Here is a 25,389-nt window from a genome sequence, read left to right as displayed (position 1 = left end):
AACAAAAATCCTAAGAATTTGCTTTTTATATTATATTAGGATCTGTTTATTTAAATATTTTTCTACATTGTTTATTAAACAATAATGGTACAGTATGTGCAGACCAAAATATAACCCAAAAAATGTCTTGACAAGAATGGCTGCTCTAATTGAAGCAAATGGAAATCCCAGACAGCGCCCCCTATAGGATACAGTGAAAATCACCAATGGGGCGAATGGGATCACTTTACGTACCAAGTACTTGTTTTGCTGGTTTAGAAGAGGTTAACCTTTGATATGATGAACTTAAAAGGACCAGAAAATATGTTAATTGTAACTGTAGTTTTCATTAATAGAATCGGATTCCTGACATATTTTAGTAATTAAAAAAAGAAACATATGTAGGGTACAACTGTACCATATCCAAAAACAATTAACTTCACCGAACAACAGACACCTTCATCTTCTAAAGTACCTTTAACTCACCACGGTATTATTACTGTAGCAAAAAATATTATCACCGTGGGATCAGAGTCCTGAAGCAGACTTTAACACAATTTACCTGTATTGCATTGCTAGATGGCTTGACTTGACTAAAAAAGGAAAGAAACTAAAAAAATATATATATATATATATATATATATATATATATATATATATATATATATATATATGTGTGTGTATATATATATATGTGTGTGTGTATATATATATATATAGTGTGTGTGTGTGTGTATATATATATATATATATATATATATATTAATTATAGAGGTCAGCTTTCTGTCTTTGTCTGGCATCTGTAATGATTTAGTGCAGTCTGCATCGTCTTCATTCCACCAGATACAGTATGTGTTCTGCTCTGTTGAATTTTATAACTAGTGTGGTGTTTTAACTTCACTTGTATTATGGATTTACACTGCCATAAAACCACTGCTTCGTTGTACATGTTCGGATAAGATGCGTCATTAAGCAAGTGTAATATTCATGGCATAGTCTAAAAATAAATACAAAATCTGTGAAATTAGCCCTTAATTCAGTCGCTAGTCTCAAGTGAAATAATGTAATTTACTAAAATATCTGACCGAAGCTCACTATAGCTTGGACAATTATAAAAAATAAAAAAAAAAAACGAAAAGAAACGAAAAAATAAACATTTAAAGCTAATTAACTAAATCTTTTGAAATTTGAATCACATGTACGTTTTTTCAATTAACAGCTAATATTGTACTTTCTCAGCAGTAGTTTACTAAGCTCATCAGTGCATATTTGTTGGCCGTGATTTGAACATTGTGGAAGCATGCACACTTGCGTAGTGTAGATATGAAACACAATGGAAATAAAATCTAAAATCATTGTGGCCAGCAAATATTAGAGCATTACAGCTAATGGTGTAATCGCAGAATCTAAAATAGACCTCCCAGGCATACTGATTTTTAGCCAGTGAACAGCTCTTTAAGGAAATAGGAGCATCATTTGTTTTTCAAGGGTAGTAAGCCTTATGTAGCAACTGTAAGTATGATGCTTGAGTGTAAATAGCTGAATAAGACATTCATTTGGGTATTTTAGTAGCATAAACATAAAAATACAATTGTGGGTATATTTTTTAAACAATTAAACGGACCCAGATTGACATGGAATCATTCAAAAGTGCTAATACACAACCATAAGGGCAGGCCTTAAAGATGTATTTTTGTGAAAGTTAGCACTAATATAGAGGTCCAGAATCCAGTGGTTTATGGTAGGATATTGGGGTTGGAACATGGGATACAAAATTAGAAATGGCAAGCCATCTTTTATTTTTGGTTTGAGCCATACTGCACTATTCACAGGGGAGTAAGCATATTTAATGGATAAAACACGTTCCTGAAATCAGCCATCATTATAATAAATGACTGGGAATGAAGGAGCTACTGCTGTTTATAGAAGTGCTCTTGGTAATAAAGAACTTGAATCTCACTCTTGTCACCTGAAAGTCAATAGTAAGACTCTGTTTTTATTTTGTAGGGAAGTTAACACCTCCTCTCTACGAGACAGGGGGCTGTGACATGTCTCTGGTGAACTTTGAACCTGCCAGGAGACGTACATCAAACAACATCTGGTGAGTATGAGGGAAACCGAGACTATGTCATGAGAAATCACAGGGAGGTCACCGGCAGACATGGCATTAACAAACAAGCCTTTGGGTGAGTTTGTCATCCTTTAGTTGCTCACCACCCATGACATTAAAGTGCCTATGACATCCTCTGAACCATTTTTAAGAAACATAATGTATGACTAACAAGTATTCCCAAACAAGATTGAAAATTGTTGGCAGTGATACAGTTTTTTTTTAATGTGACGGCGCAACTTCCTGTCTCAGTTTTGAAGTAGCCTCAAGATACTAGTAGTATCATCACAGGAGAAGGTGAACAAAAGACAGATTGACATTCAGAGAGGCCAGTTTTATATTAAAATGGCTCGTATTTGTGTTGTAGCTGGTTGGTCCAATCAGGCAAACGAACAAAAGGATATTAGTATTTATCGTTTTCCGAAAGGCACAAAAATGCAGTGCATATGGGAGAAAAAAGTTAAAACATCCCGAGCGAAGTGGTATGTGTCAAACTGGTAGTTCTGAAGAAAGACCAATGATGATGGCAGAGATGGGCCTGGATGTAAAAAGAATGGTTCTAACCATTCTGAAGTGACAGCAAGCTGCTGGCATTGATGTGGGTCCCCAAGCGAAATGACCAAGAAAGGCGTTTGATGGATTTTTATGACTGATGTTTATGCCACGAATGTTTACATTAGCTGTAAATAAGATCTCGGTAAGAATACTGTACCTACCCTAACTTATTTGAAGGTATTGAAAGATAATCTTTTTACAAAGCTTAGTCAACAGGGAGCTCGTCCATTCGGACGGGTAAAAGTATACTTCCATCTTAAAATAGTCTGTGAATATCAGCGTTTTGTAAATCATTTTATTTAATGGTAGGCAGTATGCTTAGTGTAGGGTCGCAAAATGAAGTGCAGAGATGATCAGAGACAATCGATCACACCGATCGTTGCATCAAAGGTTTATTGCAGTGGTCATCAAAAAAAAGAGCGCTCCGGAGAATAACAGTCACTTCATCAGTAACTAGTGTATTCTGCCGGGGTAAGGCACATACATGGGTTATAGTTTCTACATAAAATTCCCTGCTTCTATCAGGATTTGACACTCAGCAGACAATTCATCCATCCCTACCCCCTAAAATCATATACTCAACCAAAAGAGGATAGCTGTGGGGCATGATTGCCCCCTTCGTTGCGGTTGTTATGTTCACTTCAACCTGGAATTTATGACCTAGCAAGCAAGCAGGCATTGCCCTTCTTCTACCATCCCCCCACTGCCCCTGGACATCTGACCCAACCTAATGGTGTACTGAAACATTCCACCCTTCCACCCTCCTTTCACAAATTCCTTACTAAACATTGTAAAACCGCACCCAAATGATCGTTGGTTGATACTGCTATCCTGTTCGGTTCCTTCATTAGCAATAGAATGTATTTTCAGTGCAGTATGTCCTAATGAAACAAATATCTGGTCACTAACTTTTCATGACATAATGTAAAATAACTTACTGAATATCCACGTGTGGTATAAGAAATGTTTGTTTTCTGGAAGAAAACAAAAACATAACTAACCCATTTCTTTGTGTGGACTTCTGTTCTGTGCAGTGATTTAACTGAATTTGCTGGTTAAGAATTTGAAAAAACTATGTCGCGCATTTCTAAAAGTTTGCTAGTGTCAGCAGATGGCACTGTAACTGCTTTCCAAAACCAGACATACAAGCCGTAAAATAACAAAGCAGTGTTACAGTGAACTTTAACCTTGTGCAGCTAAAATGCCTTATTGTTTGCAGAAAAACTGTATGTGATAAAGATTTCTAGTCAAAACGATTATCTCTGGCAGCATATTACTAGATTTGTTTAGTATGGCTACATATTTGAGTGTTGCGTAGTTAATGGATGAGCAACCAGGTGCCTCCACTTCAAAACGTATGGTAATACAAATAGCCTGACAGTACTGACCTCAAAGACCTGGTTGTTTCTTTGATTGGAGACCAAACAGGTTTACAGTTACCAATTGTGTTCGCAGTTTGAATTCAGATCTGTCCATAGAGCTGTTCTTTACAAAAGGACTCGTCTGATAACCAGTTTTTGTAGTATATGCAACTTGTTTACTGGTCTGCTGTTTTGAGTGGAGTTAACTTAGACCGAGACCTATATTCCGCAGCGCTAAAAGAGTACAGTATATTATTTTCACTCGCCCTCTCCAAACTGAGTTTAAGGATCAAATAAAATGAAATATACTGGCACACAATGGTAATCCAGTTCCCCAACTCCCAAGTCAATTTTGTATTTCTTTATTTAATGTCTTTGTAGGGACACGGACTCCCATCTCTCCAGTTCTACCTCAGTTCGTTTTTACCCACATGACCTGGTAAGTGTCTTGTCTTGAAAACTCTCTGAATATTAGTGTGATGTTTTGGCATTTAGCATATAAAAAGAACATTGTACTTCCATTTGTTGTAAAAAGATAGCATTTGAGGTCCCACTGTTCTTGTGGGTTGTTTTTGAAGGCAAGATTATCTATTCAGAGGTTTTAAAAGGTGTTTAGTGAACTCAAACCTGTTCTTTGAACTATTTTTGGTTGGCTAGGGTGTAAGTCCATGTTTTAATAAGTTAATATATTATGATATAATGAGTGTGTTTATAGGTCAACTTTAATTTAAGGGTGCAATAGTTTAGAGGATAGCAAAGTGGTACTTGTTTAAAACTTTGCTTAACTGTTTAACCATTCAAAACTATATACATGGAAGCCCCTGAGTGACTGTCCTGATAAAGGCAGGACTGTGTGGTGTGTCAGGGGAGTGCAGGGTCACATCCTGTCTGCAAAGTCACTGGTCTTCAATGTTGATTTCAGAAGTAGCAGAGCATTGGCTGTAGTACTCCCGCAAGTTAGGGAGGCAAAACTGGCATGGAATGTTTCTCCTCATCACACTACAGCGGGCCCTACCAGCCAGCCAGCACTGTGGAGCTGGCTTTTATCCTCTAGAGGCTGGTAACTCACTGACATTGAGTTATCTGGTTCTGGTTACAAGCTTTACCAATAAGAATAATTTGAAAAGCTTAAAATAACATTTAAGAATGTATCACCCTGTATTATTAAACCCCTGCTTCTCTGTGGACTCTCTGGCAGCTCTCTCTTCCTCAGATCCGTTTGAATCAGTTACTGACCATCAACCATGACCTCCTGGAGCAGCAGGACACTGACCTCAGCCCCGACCTGCAGGACCCCATGCAGCGCCCAGAAGAGGTTGCCCGCAAGGCCAAGCACTACTACCGCTTCTGGCTGCTGCCTTACGTGTGGATCGGGGTGAACTTCGACCGGCTCACCCTGATCGCCCTGTTCGACAGGTACCCTTCAGCTGCAGCCCGCTGAATAGCACCTTCTGTTTAAAGGGGTTGTAGCTAACAGAAGGATTTAAGATATCTTACCTGTGGTGCACTTATGTTTACTCTATAGGTCTCTAATGTGCAGTTTTGAAAGAAGCACATGTCCGTAAAACTAAAGATGCAAGTTACTAAACATTCTCCAAAAGCTGTTTCGATATTCTTCCAAATTCTATTTTTATTTCACTGTATGACATGAAAAATGGTCACTGATTTGTCATCACTCAAGTCAAGTCATCAAAGTCTTATAGCCCTGTCATTATAAAAGTGGGGACCCTTCTATGCTGATTGTATTCGTCTGTTTGACTAATACACAATAACTACTATTATTTTGTATACACTCTTAGCCTATAGACATTTCAGATTGTGCTTGGCTATAATCTGCTAAACTATAGATTTTATATTTTAAACCTTTCTGGTTCCATGCATTTATTATACGATTATGAGGATCCTCTGTATGCGAGTTCTTAAACACATATTTTAATCAAACATTAAGCTCTTAAAGCTGTTTTATCTAGCTTTTTTCTTTTTTTTTTCTTTTTTTTTTGTGTGCAGTGAATGTTAACCTGCGGATTCCTTGTTCTGCTCTGTTTGTGTTCAGGAACAGGGAGGTGTTGGAGAATGTGCTGGCCGTGGTGCTGGCTGTGCTGGTAGCCTTCCTGGGCTCTGTGCTTCTCATCGCTGGCTTCTTCACAGACATCTGGGTCTTTCAGTTCTGCCTGGTCATCGCCAGCTGCCAGTACTCCCTGCTCAAGGTAAAACTGACGACTGCTTCAGTCAAGCAATCTGCACTGCGGATCATGTGCTTAAAGTGACTGATTCAATAAAAACAATACAGCACCTGTTTATGGTTCTAGTCAATCTAATCCCCCCAAAACGGTATTCCATCAGTAAAAGCTTCAAACATATTCTATATGTAGCCCTTGATATGTGCATATTTATTGAGTCTTCTAAAATCAATTATAAACCTAACATACATAATCAGCTAATCAGGTTTGGAGTACAGTGGCCTTTATCTCACTGGTAGATGCTCGCTAAAAGCTAGCAGGACTTTTGAATCTTAAAACTTGCTTAAACATAAATGTCAAACATCTTTATTGATTTCATTCTAAAATATAACCTAAAACACACATTCAGAAAATGTCTTCACCCAGTTTGTAATATTGATATCCTCTGCGGCGGTCATTACCTTAGGTAACTTGTCTTTCCTGAAGTTTAAGTTATTGCTGGATAGCGTGCAGTATTTAAGACAAACTTGCAGGTAATTTGTAGTTTGTACACTTTGCTCCAAGCAAAGACATCTTTCCAGGTACATTCCCATAGCTCATTATGTCTGTATATGAGGGGTATTGCAGTTGCGATCGTTTAGGCAAGCAGTTAAATTCGTAGCATAGTTCACAACTTAATTAAACAGCACAGAACACACCTGAAATATGGTGTGGATAGCTCACTTATACAGGATGCCTGATACATTAAAACTTTGCTGACTAGTCTGGCCACAGCACAAAGTGAAAACTAGACTTTGGTCTTAGTAAGTAATTGTGGTTTTAGAATATTTAAACTGTAATCCTTATTAATGGTGAATCTTTGTTTTTTGCTTTATTTTAGAGTGTGCAGCCTGACTCGTCATCTCCAAGACATGTAAGTGTTTTTTTTTATTGTTTATTTATTTTTAATCCATTTACAAAAATATGTAATAAGTGTTTGGTATTGCCCTGTCCTAACTGGTTTACAGTGCTGTGCGTTTCTCAGTAAAATGAGACTGCTGAGTATACAGTACCGGCATCCTTGGAAAACTGTCTACAAAAGCAATAGCTCCTTTTATGCCTATTTATACATATCATTGTGATGTGCTGGTCCTGGAAGTATGTGTGACATGTAGAGACATACAGTTGCATTCAGTTCTGAAACAAACAGTGTGCAGAAGCCTCAGTTCTGGATGAATGTGGCAAATGAATACCAAGGAATCATATTTCAGTATGAAATCAAAGGGAGTTGGTTGGGCTGAAAGAGTTGAACACTTAATGTCACATGATTTGAATGGAATAAGGAAGGTTGTTCAGTCACTTGGGTTTCTCTAGATAAGACATTTAGAGCAGCTGAAGGCCAAGTAATGGCAGATTTAGAGAAACATTTTTCAATATGGGATAACCAGAACCACTCTGAAGACAAGCACCAGACAATAAGGGGAAATGTAAAGAAAGTAATTAAACTGACATTTGAAGTACTCATTAAAGTAACTGCATTAGTATCCCCTCTCTATCTTTCTCTCTTTTCTCCTCACTCTAGGGCCACAACCGCGTCATTGCCTACAGCCGGCCTGTGTATTTCTGCGTGTGCTGTGGGCTGATCTGGCTGCTTGATTATGGCAGTGTGAGGCCCAGCACTCCCCGCTTCACACTGTACGGAGTGGCCTTCACCAGCACCCTGCTCCTGACTTCGGCCAGGGACCTCATCATAGGTAATCACAGACCTGGAAAGAAAGTGGGGCTCTGCTATGGTGACTGGTACAACATTTAGAAACCAGCGAAGAACAAGAAGTGTGTTTGTCTAACATGGCAAACCAACCCATTGAGTGCTTTTAATTATGCTCACAGGGCCATATTTTCAAAGTGTTAATACATTTTTTGAATAACATAAACCACCTGTTAATTTTACAGAATTAAAGCCAAACAGCTGAATGATGAGTTCTCTTAAGCACTCTGTGCTTTGTATCTCGTAACATTGGCATGATTTTATTGTCTCGCCTTTCAAAAAATTAGAGTGAATTTAAAGAATGGAGGAAATGCTTTGAAAATTAGGCCCATGGTGTCATAGTGTTTTGGGTCTTTCAGGGGAACTTTGTTACAACAGTCTGCAATGTTGTGTGCTTCGTCTCTCAACCATTATGAAGGCAAATACACATTTTCAAATCAATCTGACAAGTCGATCACACATTTTAAAAAGTCTGATTTCACAGAACCTGATTAGCACTAACCCTGGACTACTTTACCTGAGGGAACATGAAGTAGTTCAGGATTAGAGCTGCTCAGGGCCTGTGAAACCAGCTGATATAAAAAAAAAAACAAAAAAAAAAACATCCATACAAGAAATTGTATAGAACTCAATGCGCACTGACAGCTTATACCCTGTCGTTCACCTTGCATCGGTAGTACGTGGAGAACATTTTGTGGGACCATTACACATAAGGAAAGTAGTTTTGGATTTGAGTGGAAGATTATCTATTCCGGGATATCAAGATCTTTAGTGAACAAGGGATCTCATTGGAGCTGAATGGGCAGTACATAGCCCACTCCTATTTGTTAAGTACAGTCAACCCTCACACAACCTATGTTTGCAAAACATTCAAACTTTTTTTTTTTAGTTCTTCAATTACAGTATCTCAAGGTCATTTTAATAAAATGTTAATCTTTTTTAAACAGTAGGTCTACTATTGACGTTCGATTTCTTTTTCCCATCTGTATGAAACATACATGGTTACTTTTGAGTAGCAGTTTATACTCATAAAAACAAAATGTTTCTTTTTTTACTGTACTGGTCACTTGAATTTCAGTGTTTGTTGCACAGCTGTAAGCCTGCTGAATACTATCCCCATTGAACAGTGACATCTATTTTTCACAAAGCAATTTAAGCTCAACAACATTCTTTTTTAAGCAGTTAAAAAAAACAAAAACAATGAACATGTACAGGCATGTGCTGTACTTCTGCTGTTTGCAAAACTGATGCTTTAGTTTGTCAGCCTTCATTTGTCCAAAATTTGCACGTAAACAAACAAACCTCTTGCCGTACTTTTTTTTTTTTACTATGGTTTATAAAAGTCACTTATTTTAGGCTGCGTCAAGACTTTTTCAGGTTAAGCAAATCGACCCGTTCCATCAAGGTAAGCCATTTGTTTTTTATCCATTACAATGTCTCCAATTGTTCTTTGATTAACAGTACATGCCTCACTTAGGCGAGAAAACATTTGCGATGTCTTGCTGACTTGCTTTCTTATTTTCAGATGCACACATGCAGATTTGTTTCTTTTGCTCTGGTGTTAAATGTAGGGTCGACTCGCCATTTTGTACTTTCTGTTTTGCTTTGGGAGCAGAGTGTTGATGACATTGGTGTTGAACGTTCAGTTAACAACGAACTAGGAAAGAGAGTCAAAGGTTAACTTTGTTGTTTTAATTGACCATGATTATTTCGCTAGTGCTACAAAGAGGGAAACTACAATGCTTATATTTACGTTTGCTTGGCTTGGGAAGTTGGTGTGTGGTGGGCAGCGGGGTGGTGATATAATGGGTTAAAGTAGCACTGTTTTTATATTTAGTAAACAAGTCAGTGGTCTGAGTTGGGGGTAAGACACACAGCAAATGCTCCAGCACCACAATCTAGCAGTTGTTAATGTTTGTACTTCAGCTACATATTCAATATTTGCTTCTCTTTTCTTTTTCCGCAGTGTTTACACTCTGCTTTCCCATTGTGTTCTTCATCGGTCTGCTTCCTCAAGTCAACACCTTTGTGATGTATCTCTTTGAGCAGCTGGACATTCACATCTTCGGTGGGAACGGTGAGTCTGCACCCACAGATACTTCAAGAAGCTGGTTTTTAATGCTGATTTTCCCCAGTGCTCTCAGGAATCTGAACTAAATAACCTGCTTGAAAAGAACTAAAACCGAAGGCTTTCTTAAACCGTTCCTTTCACACACGTAAAAGGTGGTTATAAAATCACTTGTTCACGCTTCTCAAAGTAGGAGTGCAACCAATTATCCAAATTGGATTACATTTTGTACACAGGAGGTTGCTTCTGTTCATTTTCAAGGAAATGTGTGCAGTGCAGGTGCCATGGGAATGTCTTTGTAAGTTCTGTGTTATGGCAGCAGGTAGCAGAATATGTGATTTCTAGTTTTATAACCAAGTTTCTTTTTAGGTCTACCCATTATCTGAAGTTTTGAATAACTAGGGGTTCTGATTTTTAGAGTTACACCCAATGAAGCCTCTACCCACAGAATGGAATAGAGTTTTTATTTTTTCCTTAAATAAATAAATAAAATAAAATAAAATAAAACTGATAACTTATAATAATGTGAACTTGAGTAATTAACCTGGCCTCCTGATTAATGTTGTGTAGCTTTTATAACTAGCTAATGTGTAGCTAGGATACATTCTTGATTTTCCTCAGCTCAGCTGTGTATGTGTGCAAAGTTGAAGCTAATGATTTAATCCAAAAACAAAATGAAACCAGACCCTCCACATATTTTGAAAAACTATCAAGGGCTCACTCTTTATTTTTCTGTCTGACGGTAAACATTGTAAACAGTAATTTAATGAATACAAAACAGAAATAGGACTTTTTTACAATTTACTGTCAACATATCCTAATAGTGATTTAAACAAATGTTATGAATTATTGAATGGTGAAATAATGAAGGAGCACAGTATTGAATATATTTTGTTAGTTCTGTGTATGTACATGTTTTAAATGCCATCTATATTCTTTGTTAATCAGCCACAACCAGCCTTCTGTCAGCCCTGTACAGCTTTGTTCGCAGCGTCATAGCGGTGGCCCTGCTATATGGACTGTGCTATGGTGCTTTGAAGGTAAACCTCTCCTCCTGTCTAACTCTCTGGTTTGGAAATGTAGCAGTTCTTTTGAGGTAGACTGTACAAACTATACACAACTGTCAGTCTCTGCTTGAGAGAGGCCCAGGACTGAGGTGATCTTTCTCTGAAGGGAATGCTCTCATGGCACCTGCATACCTTCCTGCGTGCCTTTCTGACAGCACCGTGCCTGACTGTAGCCAGTGCTACTTTCATATATAAAAAAAAAACAAATCAAGGTCTTAATGTGTCCTAATGCAAGCTGACAGCTGAATGAAGTAAATGGTCTAGATGTTGGTACTGGTGCTTTTGGATAACGAGAGGTCTGATCTCATGCCATAAGTCTAAAATTAGTATTGCAGAAAAGCTACCCAAGTGTCTGAGGATGGGACAATTTCCCACTAGATCAACACTAGGGAGCACCATCTCTCCCTCAATAACTGTGATTTGCAGCGTTAGTATTCACTGTGACTGTTGTATATGATGTGTTTGCAGAGTGGGATGTGTTGGTATTCGCTGTTACTGTTGTATATAATGCGTTTGGAGACTGGGATGTGTTAGTATTTGCTGTGACTGTTGTATATGATGTGTTAGTATTTGCTGTGACTGATGTATATGATGTGTTAGAATTCAGTGTGACTGTTGTATATGATGTGTTTGCAGACTGGGATGTGTTAGTATTAGTATTCACTGTGACTGTTGTATATGATGTGTTGGCATTCGCTGTGACTGTTGTATATGATGTGTTAGTATTTGCTGTGACTGTTGTATATGATATGTTGGTATTTGCTGTGACTGTTGTATATGATGTGTTAGTATTCGCTGTGACTGTTGTATATGATGTGTTAGTATTCTCTGTGGCTGTTGTATATGATGTGTTGGTATTCACTGTGGCTGTTGTGTATGATGTGTTTGCAGACTGGGATGTGTTGGTGTTAGTATTCACTGTGACTGTTGTATATGATGTGTTAGTATTCGCTGTGGCTGTTGTATATGATGTGTTAGTATTCACTGTGGCTGTTGTATATGATGTGTTAGTATTCTCTGTGGCTGTTGTATATGATATTCTCTGTGGCTGTTGTATATGATGTGTTTGCAGACTGGGATGTGTTAGTGTTAGTATTCGCTGTGACTGTTGTATATGATGTGTTGGTATTCGCTGTGACTGTTGTATATGATGTGTTAGTATTCGCTGTGACTGTTGTATATGATGTGTTAGTATTCTCTGTGGCTGTTGTATATGATGTGTTGATATTCGCTCTGGCTGTTGTATATGATGTTTGCAGACCGGGATGTGTTGGTGTTAGTATTCACTGTGACTGTTGTATATGATGTGTTAGTATTCGCTGTGGCTGTTGTATATGATGTGTTAATATTCACTGTGGCTGTTGTATATGATCTGTTTGCAGACTGGGATGTGTTAGTGTTAGTATTCGCTGTGACTGTTGTATATGATGTGTTAGTATTCTCTGTGGCTGTTGTATATGATGTGTTGATATTCGCTCTGGCTGTTGTATATGATGTGTTTGCAGACCAGGATGTGTTGGTGTTAGTATTCACTGTGACTGTTGTATATGATGTGTTGGTATTCGCTGTGACTGTTGTATATGAAGTGTTTGCAGACTGGGATGTGTTAGTATTAGTATTCACTGTGACTGTTGTATATGATGTGTTGGTATTCGCTGTGACTGTTGTATATGATGTGTTAGTATTCGCTGTGGCTGTTGTATATGATGTGTTAATATTCGCTGTGGCTCTTGTATAATGTGTTTGCAGACTGGGATGTGTTAGTGTTTGTATATGATGTGTTAGTATTCACTTTGGTTCTTGTATATGATGTGTTTGCAGACTGGGATGTGCTAGTGTTTGTATTCACTGTGGCTGTTGTATATGATGTGTTAGTATTCGCTGTGGCTCTTGTATATGATGTGTTAGTATTCGCTGTGGCTGTTGTATACGATGTGTTAGTATTCGCTGTGGCTGTTGTATACGATGTGTTAATATTCGCTGTGGCTCTTGTATATGATGTGTTAGTATTCGCTGTGGCTGTTGTATATGATGTGTTAGTATTCACTGTGGCTCTTGTATATGATGTGTTTGCAGACTTGGATGTGTTAGTGTTAGTATTCGCTGTGGCTGTTGTATATGATGTGTTAGTATTCGCTGTGGATGTTTATGATATGTTTGCAGTCTGCGATGTGTTAGTATTTGCTGTGGCTGTTGTATATGATGTTTTACTATTCATGTGGCTGTTGTATGTGATATGTTTGCAGACTGGGATGTGTTAGTGTTAGTATTTGCTGTGGCTGTTGTATATGATGTGTTAGTATTCGCTGTGGCTCTTGTATATCATGTGATTGTGAATGCTTTTTCACATTGTTTCAGGAATCATGGGATGCCCAGCACATTCCGGTCCTCTTCTCTGTGTTCTGTGGTCTCCTGGTGGCTGTGTCCTATCACCTGAGCAGGCAGAGCAGCGACCCCTCTGTTCTCATGTAAGCACCACTCTGTAGGGCTTGCAGCAGGCTACTGTCTAGGGCAGGGATTCTCAAAATGACATTGCTTTGGCGCACCTGTTGAACAAAATAACAGAAATATGTTCGTTTAAACGTGAATCTCAAAGCAAAAAACATACTGTAGTATTGTTAGCATGTCAGTGTTTAAATGCAGTGTCATCCATAACTTGCAAGCACTCGATAGTGGTAAATACTAAAATGAAATTGATCAATTCAATTACAAACTGAAAAGCTGTATTAGAAAATGATTTGTAAAATGTAGTAATATGTAATATAGGCGATATAGATATCGCCCACTTGGGATGCACATTCCTGGAGAGCTATCTGTATGTAAGTCACACTTTTTAGCTACAGAAGTCCTGAAATAGTAAATAAATTATCCAAACTAAATGTTAGCATTATTTGAATGAATTTAATGTGTTTCAGTACACATTTAATGAAGTAAGTAAACAAAGCAAATGCATTTTACAAGACTGTAAGATTCTAATTCAAGTAGTCAAACCTTTTGCTAGTGCCTAATTCAATGCAATTAGTTTGTCTGCTTCTTTTACCTTTAAATTCTGATTTGAGGTTATAGTGATTCAAAAAAGCTCTTGGGCTTGGATAGTTTTGTAACCTCACTTCACTGTGGAGACTACAGCTCTGTTTTGTTTACTGTTGTAATGCAAACAGTGAATGTCGACACAAAGAGACAGCGGAGTGTAAACTGCATTGTTAGTGCTGCCACCTTGTGGTTATTTGGCATGTCGGTTTGGGCCTATCCATATAGTCAATCAAGTGAAAAGAAAAGCAGTGCAGCCACATGGAGGGGGTCCTTATAACCACACAGCATCTGAAAGGGATATTCTGTAACAGCTACATTTATTTATGTATGTTATGTATAGCAATAGACAATGTCTAGATTTGAGCTCAAGTTGGGTTTTAGTTGATTTGATTCAGTTCTTGCACACTGCCTCCCTTCCTCACAGCTCATTGGTGCAATCGAAGGTCTTTCCAAACCTGAGGGATAAAAATCCAGAAGATCCTCTGTCAGAAGTCGAGGATCCATTACCGGAAAAACTGAGGAACTCTGTGGTAAGTGTGTGAGGAGTGCCACGACTACAAGTGCTAACAGTTTAGTCTCTCTGTTTTAAATGTGAAAGTTTGTGCCTAGGTCACACTAATGAAACTGTCAGGATCTTGTAAGCTTTGGCCATTGTATTTGCTTTTTGTCTGTGTCTATATTTATCCCTTCCCTTTCCCCTTGCTGCTATGGAAGTGAAGACTTCCTCCACCCAGCAATCCCCATGCAGCAAGGCTTGAAACCCGCGCTAGCCCTGCACCCAGTCCTGGGTTTCAGAACTTCCCTTGTTTAGATACGTCATTGAAATGAACAGGTTCCAGGAGTTTGAACAATCAGGCTGCTGGTAAATCAGCTGTCAACTGATCACACTTCTCATCACACCGTGAATACCCACTCCTGCTTGTTTTGCAGCTTCCCCCCAGTGACTGTTCTGTTAACCATACTCTCCTCTCCTTTCTAGAGTGAACGCCTTCAGTCTGATTTCATCGTCTGCATTGTGATTGCTGTTTTATACTTCGCAATCCATGTCAGCACAGTGTTCATTGCATTGCAGGTAATTGTATTCAAGTACTTAAGCTGTGTCAGGCCATTTTAGTTTGGGGATTGTAAAATACTAGATTATGTTTAATTTCCTAAACCTTTAAATTTGCTTAGTCTTAAAGTTCAACATATTGGGAAAGTTGGTAAGCACTCCAGCACAGTTCAAAACTGTGAGTACAATATTAATGTGAATAAGACTTCATCCATACAACACTAATGTGTATGTAGAACAGACTTAATGATGAATAAACACTGTTTAGACAAAACAAGCAATTGGATTTCGTGATGAGACAGATTTGGGGGACTTGCCTAACGAAGAGGGCCTTACCTACTTTTAGGCATATTGATAACTTCTACAAAGAGATAATATTATTTGTTTCTGTTTACAATAAGTTGTTGCAATTGTCCTATCTGTCTCTGTCTGTCTATCTATCTTTTTTTAATAATCGTGGGGCTGTCTATTGAGTACCAAGACCAGCAGTCATTTGCCACCAGGCTGATTGGAAATAGAAATAATTAAAAAGATGCTGTTATCATTTGTGTTCTTTTCTCCCTCTCCTCCCCCTTCCAGCCTTACTTGAGCTATGTGTTGTATGCGTTGGTGGGTGTTGTTGGTTTGGGAACTCACTACCTGCTGCCTCAGCTCCGCAAGCAGCTGCCTTGGTACTGTTTCTCCCACCCACTGCTCAAAACCAAGGAGTACTACCAGTTTGAGGTCAGAGGTAAGCCAGGCATTTATTGCCTTAATCACAGATAATGTAGTGAACAGGGAATAACCCTTGTATGCTTTTCTTTTATAATGCTAACAAACATCACCAGGTATCAGTTGAAGCAAATGGAAATCCCATTGAACAGCACTTGGATTAAACCCCTGATTCATGGTAAATGCCCCTCCAGGAGACATAGTGGGAGTTGTGACAATGCTAAGAAAATTATGTTGCAATCTACCTGTTTTAGGATTCTTTGTAATTAATACCTTTTCTCCACAAGTGATGGTTAGTCCCCAGTTGGTTATTAGTCATATGCTACTTTAACAGTTGTTGAAAATACAGTCAGCTACAGTCAAGGGCCATTGATGGCCAGAAACCTTTTCTTCTTCACTTTGTAACCTACTGTATACAGTACCTTGAAATACTGTAAACTTTAATACTGTCCATACAAATCTATCTGGAATTCCAAAGAAATTGAGAGAACCCACAATCAGGATTTCCAGTAGAGCCGCATCAGACTCTGGACTTTGAGAATCTTAAAACTGTAGCTCAACAGAAAGGGGCCATAACATTTTAAAAAACTGAGGTCATTTTTTGGTTAATAATGCAATTAATAACCTCTGTAGTGGATAATTCACCTATTCACCGATACTAAATAGAATATGTATAGGGCTTGAAGTTTTCAGTTTTAACCAATAATTAACAAAAAAAAAACCACCCCATTTTTAAACTGATAAACATGGGTTTTGGCAATATTTTTGAAATCATGTCACTCATTTACTACTCTCTTTCTACATGAAGAAAACAGCTTTCAGAAGGCGGGCGGTGTGCAAAGATATTGCAACTGACCAGTAATCATTTTTGTGTACTAATGGTAAGCGTAATTTGCATCAGTGCATCATTTGCTTAGCAATGGACTTACTGGCCACGAACCCAAACAAACCAACAGCATGGCATTGACCGTTATCTTTTTATGCCATTACGGTTTTATTCAGTGGTGAACTGAATAAATATTGTAAATATAAAACTGCTATACAATGCTCCTACTAATGCATATTAAAGTTTTTCCTGTGTACAGTGACTGGCATTATAACTTCTTGTATGCTGAGATTAATGACTACCTTAGCTATAGTTGTATGATGGGGTGAGCAGAAAATAAAAGCATGAACTGTAGTGTGAAAGATATGCAGATGGTAATGGGTGTAACATGAAATCTGTTCTCACAATTTTCGGATTCAAAATGCATCCAGAGTTCTACATTGCTGGACTCCTAATGTGGACATCCTCACTTAACACAGTTAACGTTTGTATATGTATTAGTATGTATGTATTAATCAGTGTGTTCTAGAAACTAGAAATTGATGTGTTTGAGTGGTGTTTATTTTTACTAACCAAAAATAACCGATTTTGCCAGATACTAATAAAAACTGATTATAACCCCCCCTCCACCCTAACCGAACAAAAAATAAAAACCAAAAAATGAAAGCCCTTAATATTTATACACTAAAACGTGTTCACACAAGTGTTTAACATGGATTTCCAGCCAGTCTGTAGAACCCTGCTCAGTCCCACTCTGATAGCAGTCACACCCATCTCTCTGTTCTCTGCAGATGCTGCGCAGGTGAAGTGGTTTGAGAAGATCCACGTGTGGATGCTGTTCATGGAGAAGAACGTGCTGTATCCCCTCATCGTCCTCAACGAGCTGAGCGGCAGTGCCCCAGTCATCGCCAGCTCCAAGAAACTCGACAAGGAGTGAGTCCTAATCATCATCAGGGGGCTTGCATCTTTGCCTTGGGTTACTACTGGTATCAATACAACTTAGGTTAATTTGTTTTAAAAAAACTCCCATACTTACCTAATGGTATGAAATAAATCTGGTTGGCAGTCAAGCCTAGCTGTCCCTAAGTACATGTGTTTTCAGTAAACCAAGATTTATCGTGCATCTTCTCCCTAAATAAAGCTTTTATTTGGTGTTTTGAAGAATGTTTGTCTGCATTTTCACGCAGCATTTGCAAGCTGAATACCTGATGTATAAATGACAGTAACCGGTAGGCTTGTGTATCGTTTTCATGCTGTCATGGAACATATGTGTGTACGTGTAGCTGTGTATTGAAGCCCCTTGCCTATGTTTTAGTTGTCCGGTAGGTTTAGTATCTGGCAGTACTTGTAGCTGTGTATTGAAGCCCCCTGCCTGTGTTGTAGCTGTCCGGCAGGTTTAGTGTCTGGCAGTGCGTGTACGTGTAGCTGTGTATTGAAGCCCCCTGTCTGTGTTTTCCTCAGGATGGGTGCTTTGATGATCACCATCGCTGGGCTGAAGCTACTGCGCTCCTCGTTCAGCAGTCCCACCTACCAGTACGTGACGGTCCTATTCACCGTGCTCTTCTTCACCTTTGACTACCAGCCGTTGTCTCAGACCCTGCTGCTGGACCTCTTCCTCATGTCCATTGTCTTCAGCAAGGTAAATGCCCTTCCAAGCGTCTTCCACAACCCACTGGCAGTCTGTGGTGACGCTAATCACTTCTCACACTAATCCCCTGGTGTAGTGGTTTTCAACTCTGGTCCTGGCGTTTTTATTTTATTTCATTAATTTGTATCCTGGTGGTTTTAAAAAAAAGAACAGTCTCTGTAGCTATACACTATTTAACCTTTTGCGGTCCATTTATTCAGCGCCTGACAGGCACATCAGGTCCAATTTATTTTTACACGCTCTGTTTATTTTACACACGCTGTTTAAAATTTTTTTTTCCCCCCCAAGTAAAACCAGTTTAAAGGGCATTGCAATGCTAAGCGACATCAGTACTGCATCTCCAGCCAATCCCCACCCCGTGTTCGCTGTATTTTTCACATACCTCTTTATAGGCCTACATACTAATAAATCCTCTCCTGATCACTCGTTTTATCGCCAGAGTCCTCAATAATGCAATCCAAGTCATTATTTTATTACTATAACATCTCAAAAAGCTCTACAAATGTCTGTGATATTCTTTGAGTGCTGGATGCGGAAGCAGCTACCTCCATTGTTTATGTCCTGCTATCTCTGTATGGTGCAGCTGCTAGGGCTATTCCTCACACTGCCCTTTTTTTTCGGTTTCATTTGACTGCTATCGGTCTCACTCGGCCATTGAATGGTTTTCTCGGCTTTTTCCGGAGAAAAAACGACTAGCGACCTGTGCTTTACGTCTTTTCGATGATGTCGGACAGGGTCCGACATTGGACAGGAAAGGGAAAATCGTAATGTTGGACCTGGTCCGACATTGGACCACAAAGGGTTAAACACTGAGGCTCTCTATTTAAACCGATGCCACGGACCAGGCTTGCAAACTGAAGAGACCCTGAAACTGCTCATACTACAGTCGGCGCTACTTTATCGGGACAAAGTAAAAATTACCAGAATAAGTGACTGTCCCAGTTAAACGAGAGGCATTTTAGACTGCCTTAGTCACACTTGATTAAATGTAAACTGCATCATTTAAAACTTTTTTTTTATTCCTAAACAAGCAAAATTAGCTACTGTTTTTTATTTCTACATGAAATGAAAAAGAATGAAATGACATCTTATCATAAGGCGAGGCACCTGCGATGTTTACACGGCAACTTTGCAGCAGCAACCCGAGGAACCACAGGAGACGTAATCACGTACTCGCTGCACTGTGCTACGCGAACCTGTCTTGTTCTGAAAAGCAATCTCCGTTCATCATTTGAAAATACTGTATCCCAATTAAACGGCATAAATAGCATTGGGAAGAACCATCTGCCAGAGTTGCATCTCTTTTAAGGAGAAATCCCAAATTATCAATATCCCGATTAGGTGGTGCCGACTGTATTTGCTATTAGTGTCGCTGTATTTTTGTAACTTCACAAAACTGCAAATAAATCTGATATCGCAGACATTCTACTGTACCGAACAGCTGGGTACCAGGTTTGCTATATTCCTGTAAGATTTCTGTATTGCAACATGGTACTGGTTCTAAACTTTACCCATGTTCGTCCCAGTGCCTGGACTGAACAATCTTTCTTATTCCATTCAAATCATGTGACAGTTACCCTTCAACTCTCATAACTCACATTTTTATTGACAGAGTTGAAAGGTTACACTGTCAGATAATTTGACTACAACGAGGAAGACCGTTCAGTTCGAGCACTTCAGATTCTGTAGACAAGGAAGTGCAAAGCTAGGTAAAAGCAGGTTTACGACAATGACCCACAATTGAAGTAACAGAACCACTCAGAATGATTGCAGACACAATAATAGAGCATGGGAATGTGGAATGCAATTGAAGCTACTTACTCTTACATGTGTCAGTTGGTTTGGTTTTTGAGGGCTGGCCTTTTCTCTTTTCAGCTGTGGGAGCTGTTCTACAAGCTGCGCTTTGTGTACACCTACATCGCACCCTGGCAGATCACCTGGGGGTCCGCCTTCCACGCCTTCGCCCAGCCCTTCGCTGTGCCTCGTATCCTTTCCACTACAAACCAGCCCATTGCCAATAGGAAAATCTGCATCGCTGAAAGTTGCAACATAGAGATGCTGTTAACTGAAGCAATAGAACCCTGATAGAGGACATTACTGTCGTAGTTTACTGCATCAGGAGGGTAAGAGGTGTGGTCAGCTACCAAGTTAATGCCATTAGGAACCTTAATTATTGTTGTAAATATTTTCTATATAATTTACCTTTTCCATATTTAGCTTACCTTGTTTCACTTTTTAAAAGTGCATTGGTTATCTAGTGCCCTCCAGTGGAGCGCCTTGATTAGTGAATGAAACTTCCGAGGTTTCTAATTTTCTATACACATGGGAACCCAACAGTGAGAAGCACAAACCCACCAAAATGGATGTAGAAATATATCGAGCATCAAAAGAAACTTCTAACTATTATAACACATTTATTTTCCGTGGGGGGAAAAAGGTATATAAATGATGGACAATGGCGAAATGTGTTTGGTTTCTTTTTAATCACTCGATCATTCATCCTTCATCATGACACTCTTGAGTGTCTATGACTGAAGCATATGCACTTAATCACCTGTTTAGTGAGACAGTTGATTGGACACTGGATATGGAGTGATTTCCAGTGTTGAATTGCAAGCTTGAATAAAAGCAATAAAGAAAATCACAGAGATAAAAAACAATATGCCACATCTGTCAAGAGAGCAGCGCCTTCATGCAATCGGCATGTTGGAGGCTGGACTAGGGCAGCGTACTGTGGCTGTCCATCTTGGGTGCTTACAGCCAGCAATTTCAAACCTGGCAAAACAGTATAACCAGACACACCCTGTCAATGACAGGCCACGAACTGGGAGACCAAAAGCCACAACATCTGCCCAAGATCGACAGATCATTTTGCAGCATCTTCGTGGTGTCAATTGTTAATCAGCACAATAAAAAGTCACTGCACCGGCTCTAAAACAGATTGTCATTTTTCAGTCACATCTAGTGAATTTTATCCAAATATAAGTTTTTTTTGATGCTCAAATATAAGTGGTATTTTTCTTTTGATGCTCAGTATAGCTTCTAGATTGAAATCTGAAAACTCAGGGGTGGAAAATGCAGTTATTTAGTTTGGCAATTACATGTGTTGTATTGAAATTCTACATTTTAATTTGCTTCATTTATGCAGTTCGTTAGCTACTGTTTTTTCTTTCCCACTCTTGTGGGTAAAACCTCTCTTGCATGCAACGCATACCAGTAAAGTTTTGCACTAGTTTCTCAAAGTATTTCCAGTAACTATTTCCAGGGTTTGATAACCTCATATCTGAGCACAACAGCATTCTTGGTCTCTTATTGTTTTGTTGTAGCTTGTTCAAGGTTTTCCTAGGCTTCGTCTTGCTCAATTGAATCTTTTAATTGGACTATTGAATGAGTTATTGTAGAAGTGCTAGACTGGTGAATTTTTGTCCTTGACACGCTCTGTACAGACTCGGCGATGCTGTTTGTTCAGGCTGTGGTCTCTGCTGTCTTCTCCACTCCCCTCAACCCTTTCCTGGGCAGCGCTATATTCATCACCTCCTATGTGCGGCCTGTCAAGTTCTGGGAGAGGGACTACAAGTAGGTGTTTTCTGGTCACTCCTTACTGGGGTGTTAGAGTTTCAATGTTAGCCAAGTGTTAAAGGTTAACATTGTCAAAACATAGTTTTTATAAAAAAAAAGTAAGTGTACTGTGGAATGCTTATTTATTTGACCATTATTTCGATATGCACATAACATTTTCACAGGACCCTTCAGTTTAACTGTTGATATTTCTGTTCTAACTTTACCACAAAGCAACAAGGTTTTACTTCCTGTGTTACAGAGGAAAAATAGACTTGTTTCAAATCTGAGAGGGGCTTTGCACAGATTTTACAGTTGGGTACAATGTAATCGGAGTCTAGAATAAACCAACAGTGTTTATTTTACTCTACTGCTGGTTGCTAAGCAGTAAGACCTCAGCGGCTGTTACATGTTAAATTGACTTATTTTTTTCCCTTTTCTTTCTCGTAAGCACAAAGCGGGTCGATAACTCTAACACCAGACTGGCATCTCAGCTTGACAGGAACCCAGGTAGGATCAAGGTGTTTCATTAAGAAGTGATCCACTCACTAAAATCACACAAACAAAACGTGATGTTTTAGGATGCCAAAAAAATAATTAAAGGAAATCATTACAATCTGAAGAAGCAACTCTAAGGAAGTCCACTTCATGGGAAAACTAGTAGACAAACCAATCTAGTGCCTCAGTGTAGTGATTTAGGTTTTCATAGAAAAAGGAAACTGGCCCTGCCTGTGTGAATCAGTTGTAAGTACCATAGACTTTTATTTATTTTTTATTGATAAGATTTTGTGCATGTTGTTATTCATACGGTTTCCCTTGACTGTCTGGCCATGTGGACGAGGCAATCGGAGCCATGTTAGGATTAGTAAAGGAAGGGATGGCTACAAGGTTATGGAGGAGGAAGCTAGAGGGATGCGAAGCCAAACGCAAATGGAGGGCGGCATTGGCTGCTCGGCTGACCAATTAGATTAGGAACATTTTCGGAATTTTCCCTCATCCCAAACTATTATCTGCAGGCCCAGGAGGGGATTGAAGGAAGAAGAAAAAGGTAAATAATTATCTAGGGTACATATTTTTTTTGTTAGAAAAGACTTGGTTATAAGATGTGCTATTAATTCATACTTGATTGGGGAATAGGAAAATTAAGTTAAAAAAACAGAACTGTGAATCCTATCAGTCATTTGATTCCTTCATTGTTCATGCATACATTACATACATATTTTTTTGTTCTCCCATGCAGGTTCTGATGACAATAACCTGAACTCAATCTTCTATGAGCACCTGACCCGCTCCCTGCAGAACAGTCTATGTGGGGACCTGCTGCTGGGGCGCTGGGGTAACTACAGCACGGGAGACTGCTTCATCCTGGCATCAGACTACCTCAACGCACTGGTGCACCTCATTGAGATCGGAAATGGATTGGTCACCTTCCAGCTGAGGGGCCTGGAGTTCAGGGGTGAGGGTGCTCTGCTTCTCTTGATTGTGAATTTATTCGTATGAATTTGTAGACTTGCTAGCCTGGTGATGGTGCGAATATAGGTGGATCTGTTTTAATGCAAGCAACTTCATGAACTCTGTGCTGAAGCAGTGCAAATGGTATAAAAACAGTTTTTATTGCAATCAGCTATGTGCTCTAAAAATGAACTGCTTCTATCTGCAGTTACGTTGTTGTTTTCTCGTGTCATAAAATGTATTCCAGTTTTTATGTTTAGTTTTCCAGACTTTCACTTTGAAATGCCCATTTATCCTGCCACTACACTGTAGCTTCACTCCTTGTGCAACACCTGTTGGAAAGAGAATCATAATGGCATGTTAAATGGACTTCACCAATCTGGGGAGAAAAGTGAAAAACTAAATGGTAGTACATAATGGTCCACATTTTGAATGAAAGCTCTAAAAAATTGGGACATGTTTACTGCAAGTATATTAATTTGAGTGTAGACAACAATTCCTTGACTGCAAATTTTAGCATTAAATCTCTTGAAACAGCCCCACCACCTGAGAAAAAACACTGTCCAGGATAGACCAGTGGTTGCCATTGCTGGGATTCCGTACAGAGAGAGCGGAGGCTGGGTTCTGTGTAGCCGTGAGAGACACAGAGAGTGGGTAGTGAGTGACCAGTTCCCCCTGTCCTCAGGTACGTACTGCCAGCAGCGCGAGGTGGAGGCGATCACAGAGGGTGTGGAGGAGGACGAGGGGTTCTGCTGCTGTGAGCCAGGGCACCTCCCTCACGTGCTGTCCTTCAATGCAGCCTTCGGGCAGCGCTGGCTGGCCTGGGAGGTCCTGGTCACCAAGTACGTGCTGGAGGGGTACAGCATCACCGACAACAGCGCTGCCTCCATGCTGCAGGTGTTTGACCTGCGCCGTATTCTCACCACATACTACGTCAAGGTAACTCCCAGTGCCACTGTCACACACTGAGAATCAGTGCCTATGAGCTCTTATCCTGTTTTCAACCCTGTGTGCTCACTCAACCTGCCCTGAGAATGCTTTACTAACCATTCTCCACACTGACACCTGAATGAACCTGCTTGCAGAATAATGCGTTAAGATTTCAGGTTGTAACACAACAAACTGTGAAAATGTCCAAGGGGGTTGAATACTTCCTATAGGCACTTTATGCACAGCCAATGTATTTACTTATATCTAGCACTTACTGAATTTCAATTGACATTCTTTAGCACAAGTTATAGGACCACCAGAATTGTGGGTTATGTATCTCTCTGTCTTTTAAAGCTGTGGTCCGTGACACTACTCCATGTGGTCCGCAAACAACTCCCAAAATCTGGTTCAGCAGTTTTGTGTAAACCCATTCCCATTTGTACTACTACAGTATGTATTACTAAGCAACACAACGAACAGCTTTTAACTAAATTATATATAATTATAAAATTTGTATGCAGTTTTCACCCACCCCCCATCTCTTTTCTTTTAATACAGGTGTGTTTATAATTTATATTAGCTCCCTTTTGAAGCAATACCAAGCAATACCAAAATACCGGCTTTCAAATTTGAAGCAAATACTAACTGTCACACATTATGAAGGCACATTACAGACTATCCCATCTAGTATTCACGTAAATGCACATCTTTCTAATCTGTGCTGTCATTCTACGACTCTTTCACTGTTCTTCTGGGGAAAAAAAAAAACCTTGTCTGTCTCCAGCCTTTTTGCTCCACATAACTCGGTTGGAATGACAAAATATCACAGATTTAGTATTTTAATTTAACAGATTTAAGTTTAATTTTTTAATATGTGCAATAGTATTGCCAGGGATATAGGAATATCCCTATTTCCATATTACATGTTTTTGGAGAGGTTAGCTGCATAGTAACATAAGTTAATGTGAAACATAAACAGGCTGTATTTGTTGCTTGACTTGTGCCTGTACCGTAGTGGGAATTATCGATTTCAGCTCCATGTTATTGTAGGGGTTTATTTAGCCAGGTATAATATCTTCCAAGACTATATGCTAAAAGGAAATTCTCTTAAAA

The 25,389-nt window shown here is 39.2% G+C and overlaps 1 protein-coding gene across 4 annotated transcripts in view; it reads left to right on the top strand.

Annotated features, from left to right (window-relative positions):
- LOC121324019 (pecanex-like protein 1) overlaps nt 1–25,389 on the top strand; it is a 57,765-nt gene that overhangs the window by 20,888 nt on the left and 11,488 nt on the right. For 2 of the 4 annotated variants that reach the window (XM_041265401.1, XM_041265403.1), the window contains 19 exons: nt 1,987–2,080; nt 4,387–4,444; nt 5,219–5,421; nt 6,059–6,212; nt 7,066–7,098; nt 7,747–7,918; nt 9,899–10,009; nt 10,949–11,040; nt 13,426–13,535; nt 14,525–14,630; nt 15,080–15,172; nt 15,731–15,881; nt 17,480–17,621; nt 18,150–18,327; nt 20,212–20,320; nt 21,783–21,912; nt 22,346–22,404; nt 23,135–23,350; nt 24,032–24,285. In XM_041265401.1, coding sequence (XP_041121335.1) covers nt 1,987–2,080; nt 4,387–4,444; nt 5,219–5,421; nt 6,059–6,212; nt 7,066–7,098; nt 7,747–7,918; nt 9,899–10,009; nt 10,949–11,040; nt 13,426–13,535; nt 14,525–14,630; nt 15,080–15,172; nt 15,731–15,881; nt 17,480–17,621; nt 18,150–18,327; nt 20,212–20,320; nt 21,783–21,912; nt 22,346–22,404; nt 23,135–23,350; nt 24,032–24,285 — 2,465 coding nt within the window. Of the gene's footprint in view, nt 1–1,986; nt 2,081–4,386; nt 4,445–5,203; nt 5,422–6,058; nt 6,213–7,065; nt 7,099–7,746; nt 7,919–9,898; nt 10,010–10,948; nt 11,041–13,425; nt 13,536–14,524; nt 14,631–15,079; nt 15,173–15,730; nt 15,882–17,479; nt 17,622–18,149; nt 18,328–20,211; nt 20,321–21,782; nt 21,913–22,345; nt 22,405–23,134; nt 23,351–24,031; nt 24,286–25,389 lie in introns of all 4 variants that reach the window. The other 2 variants (XM_041265402.1, XM_041265400.1) reach the window with 1 other exon arrangement.

Source organism: Polyodon spathula, chromosome 12 (assembly GCF_017654505.1).
Source record: "Polyodon spathula isolate WHYD16114869_AA chromosome 12, ASM1765450v1, whole genome shotgun sequence".
NCBI lineage: Eukaryota > Metazoa > Chordata > Actinopteri > Acipenseriformes > Polyodontidae > Polyodon > Polyodon spathula.
Note: the sequence above shows the minus strand (reverse complement) of the source record. Positions and strands in the feature narration are given on the sequence as shown.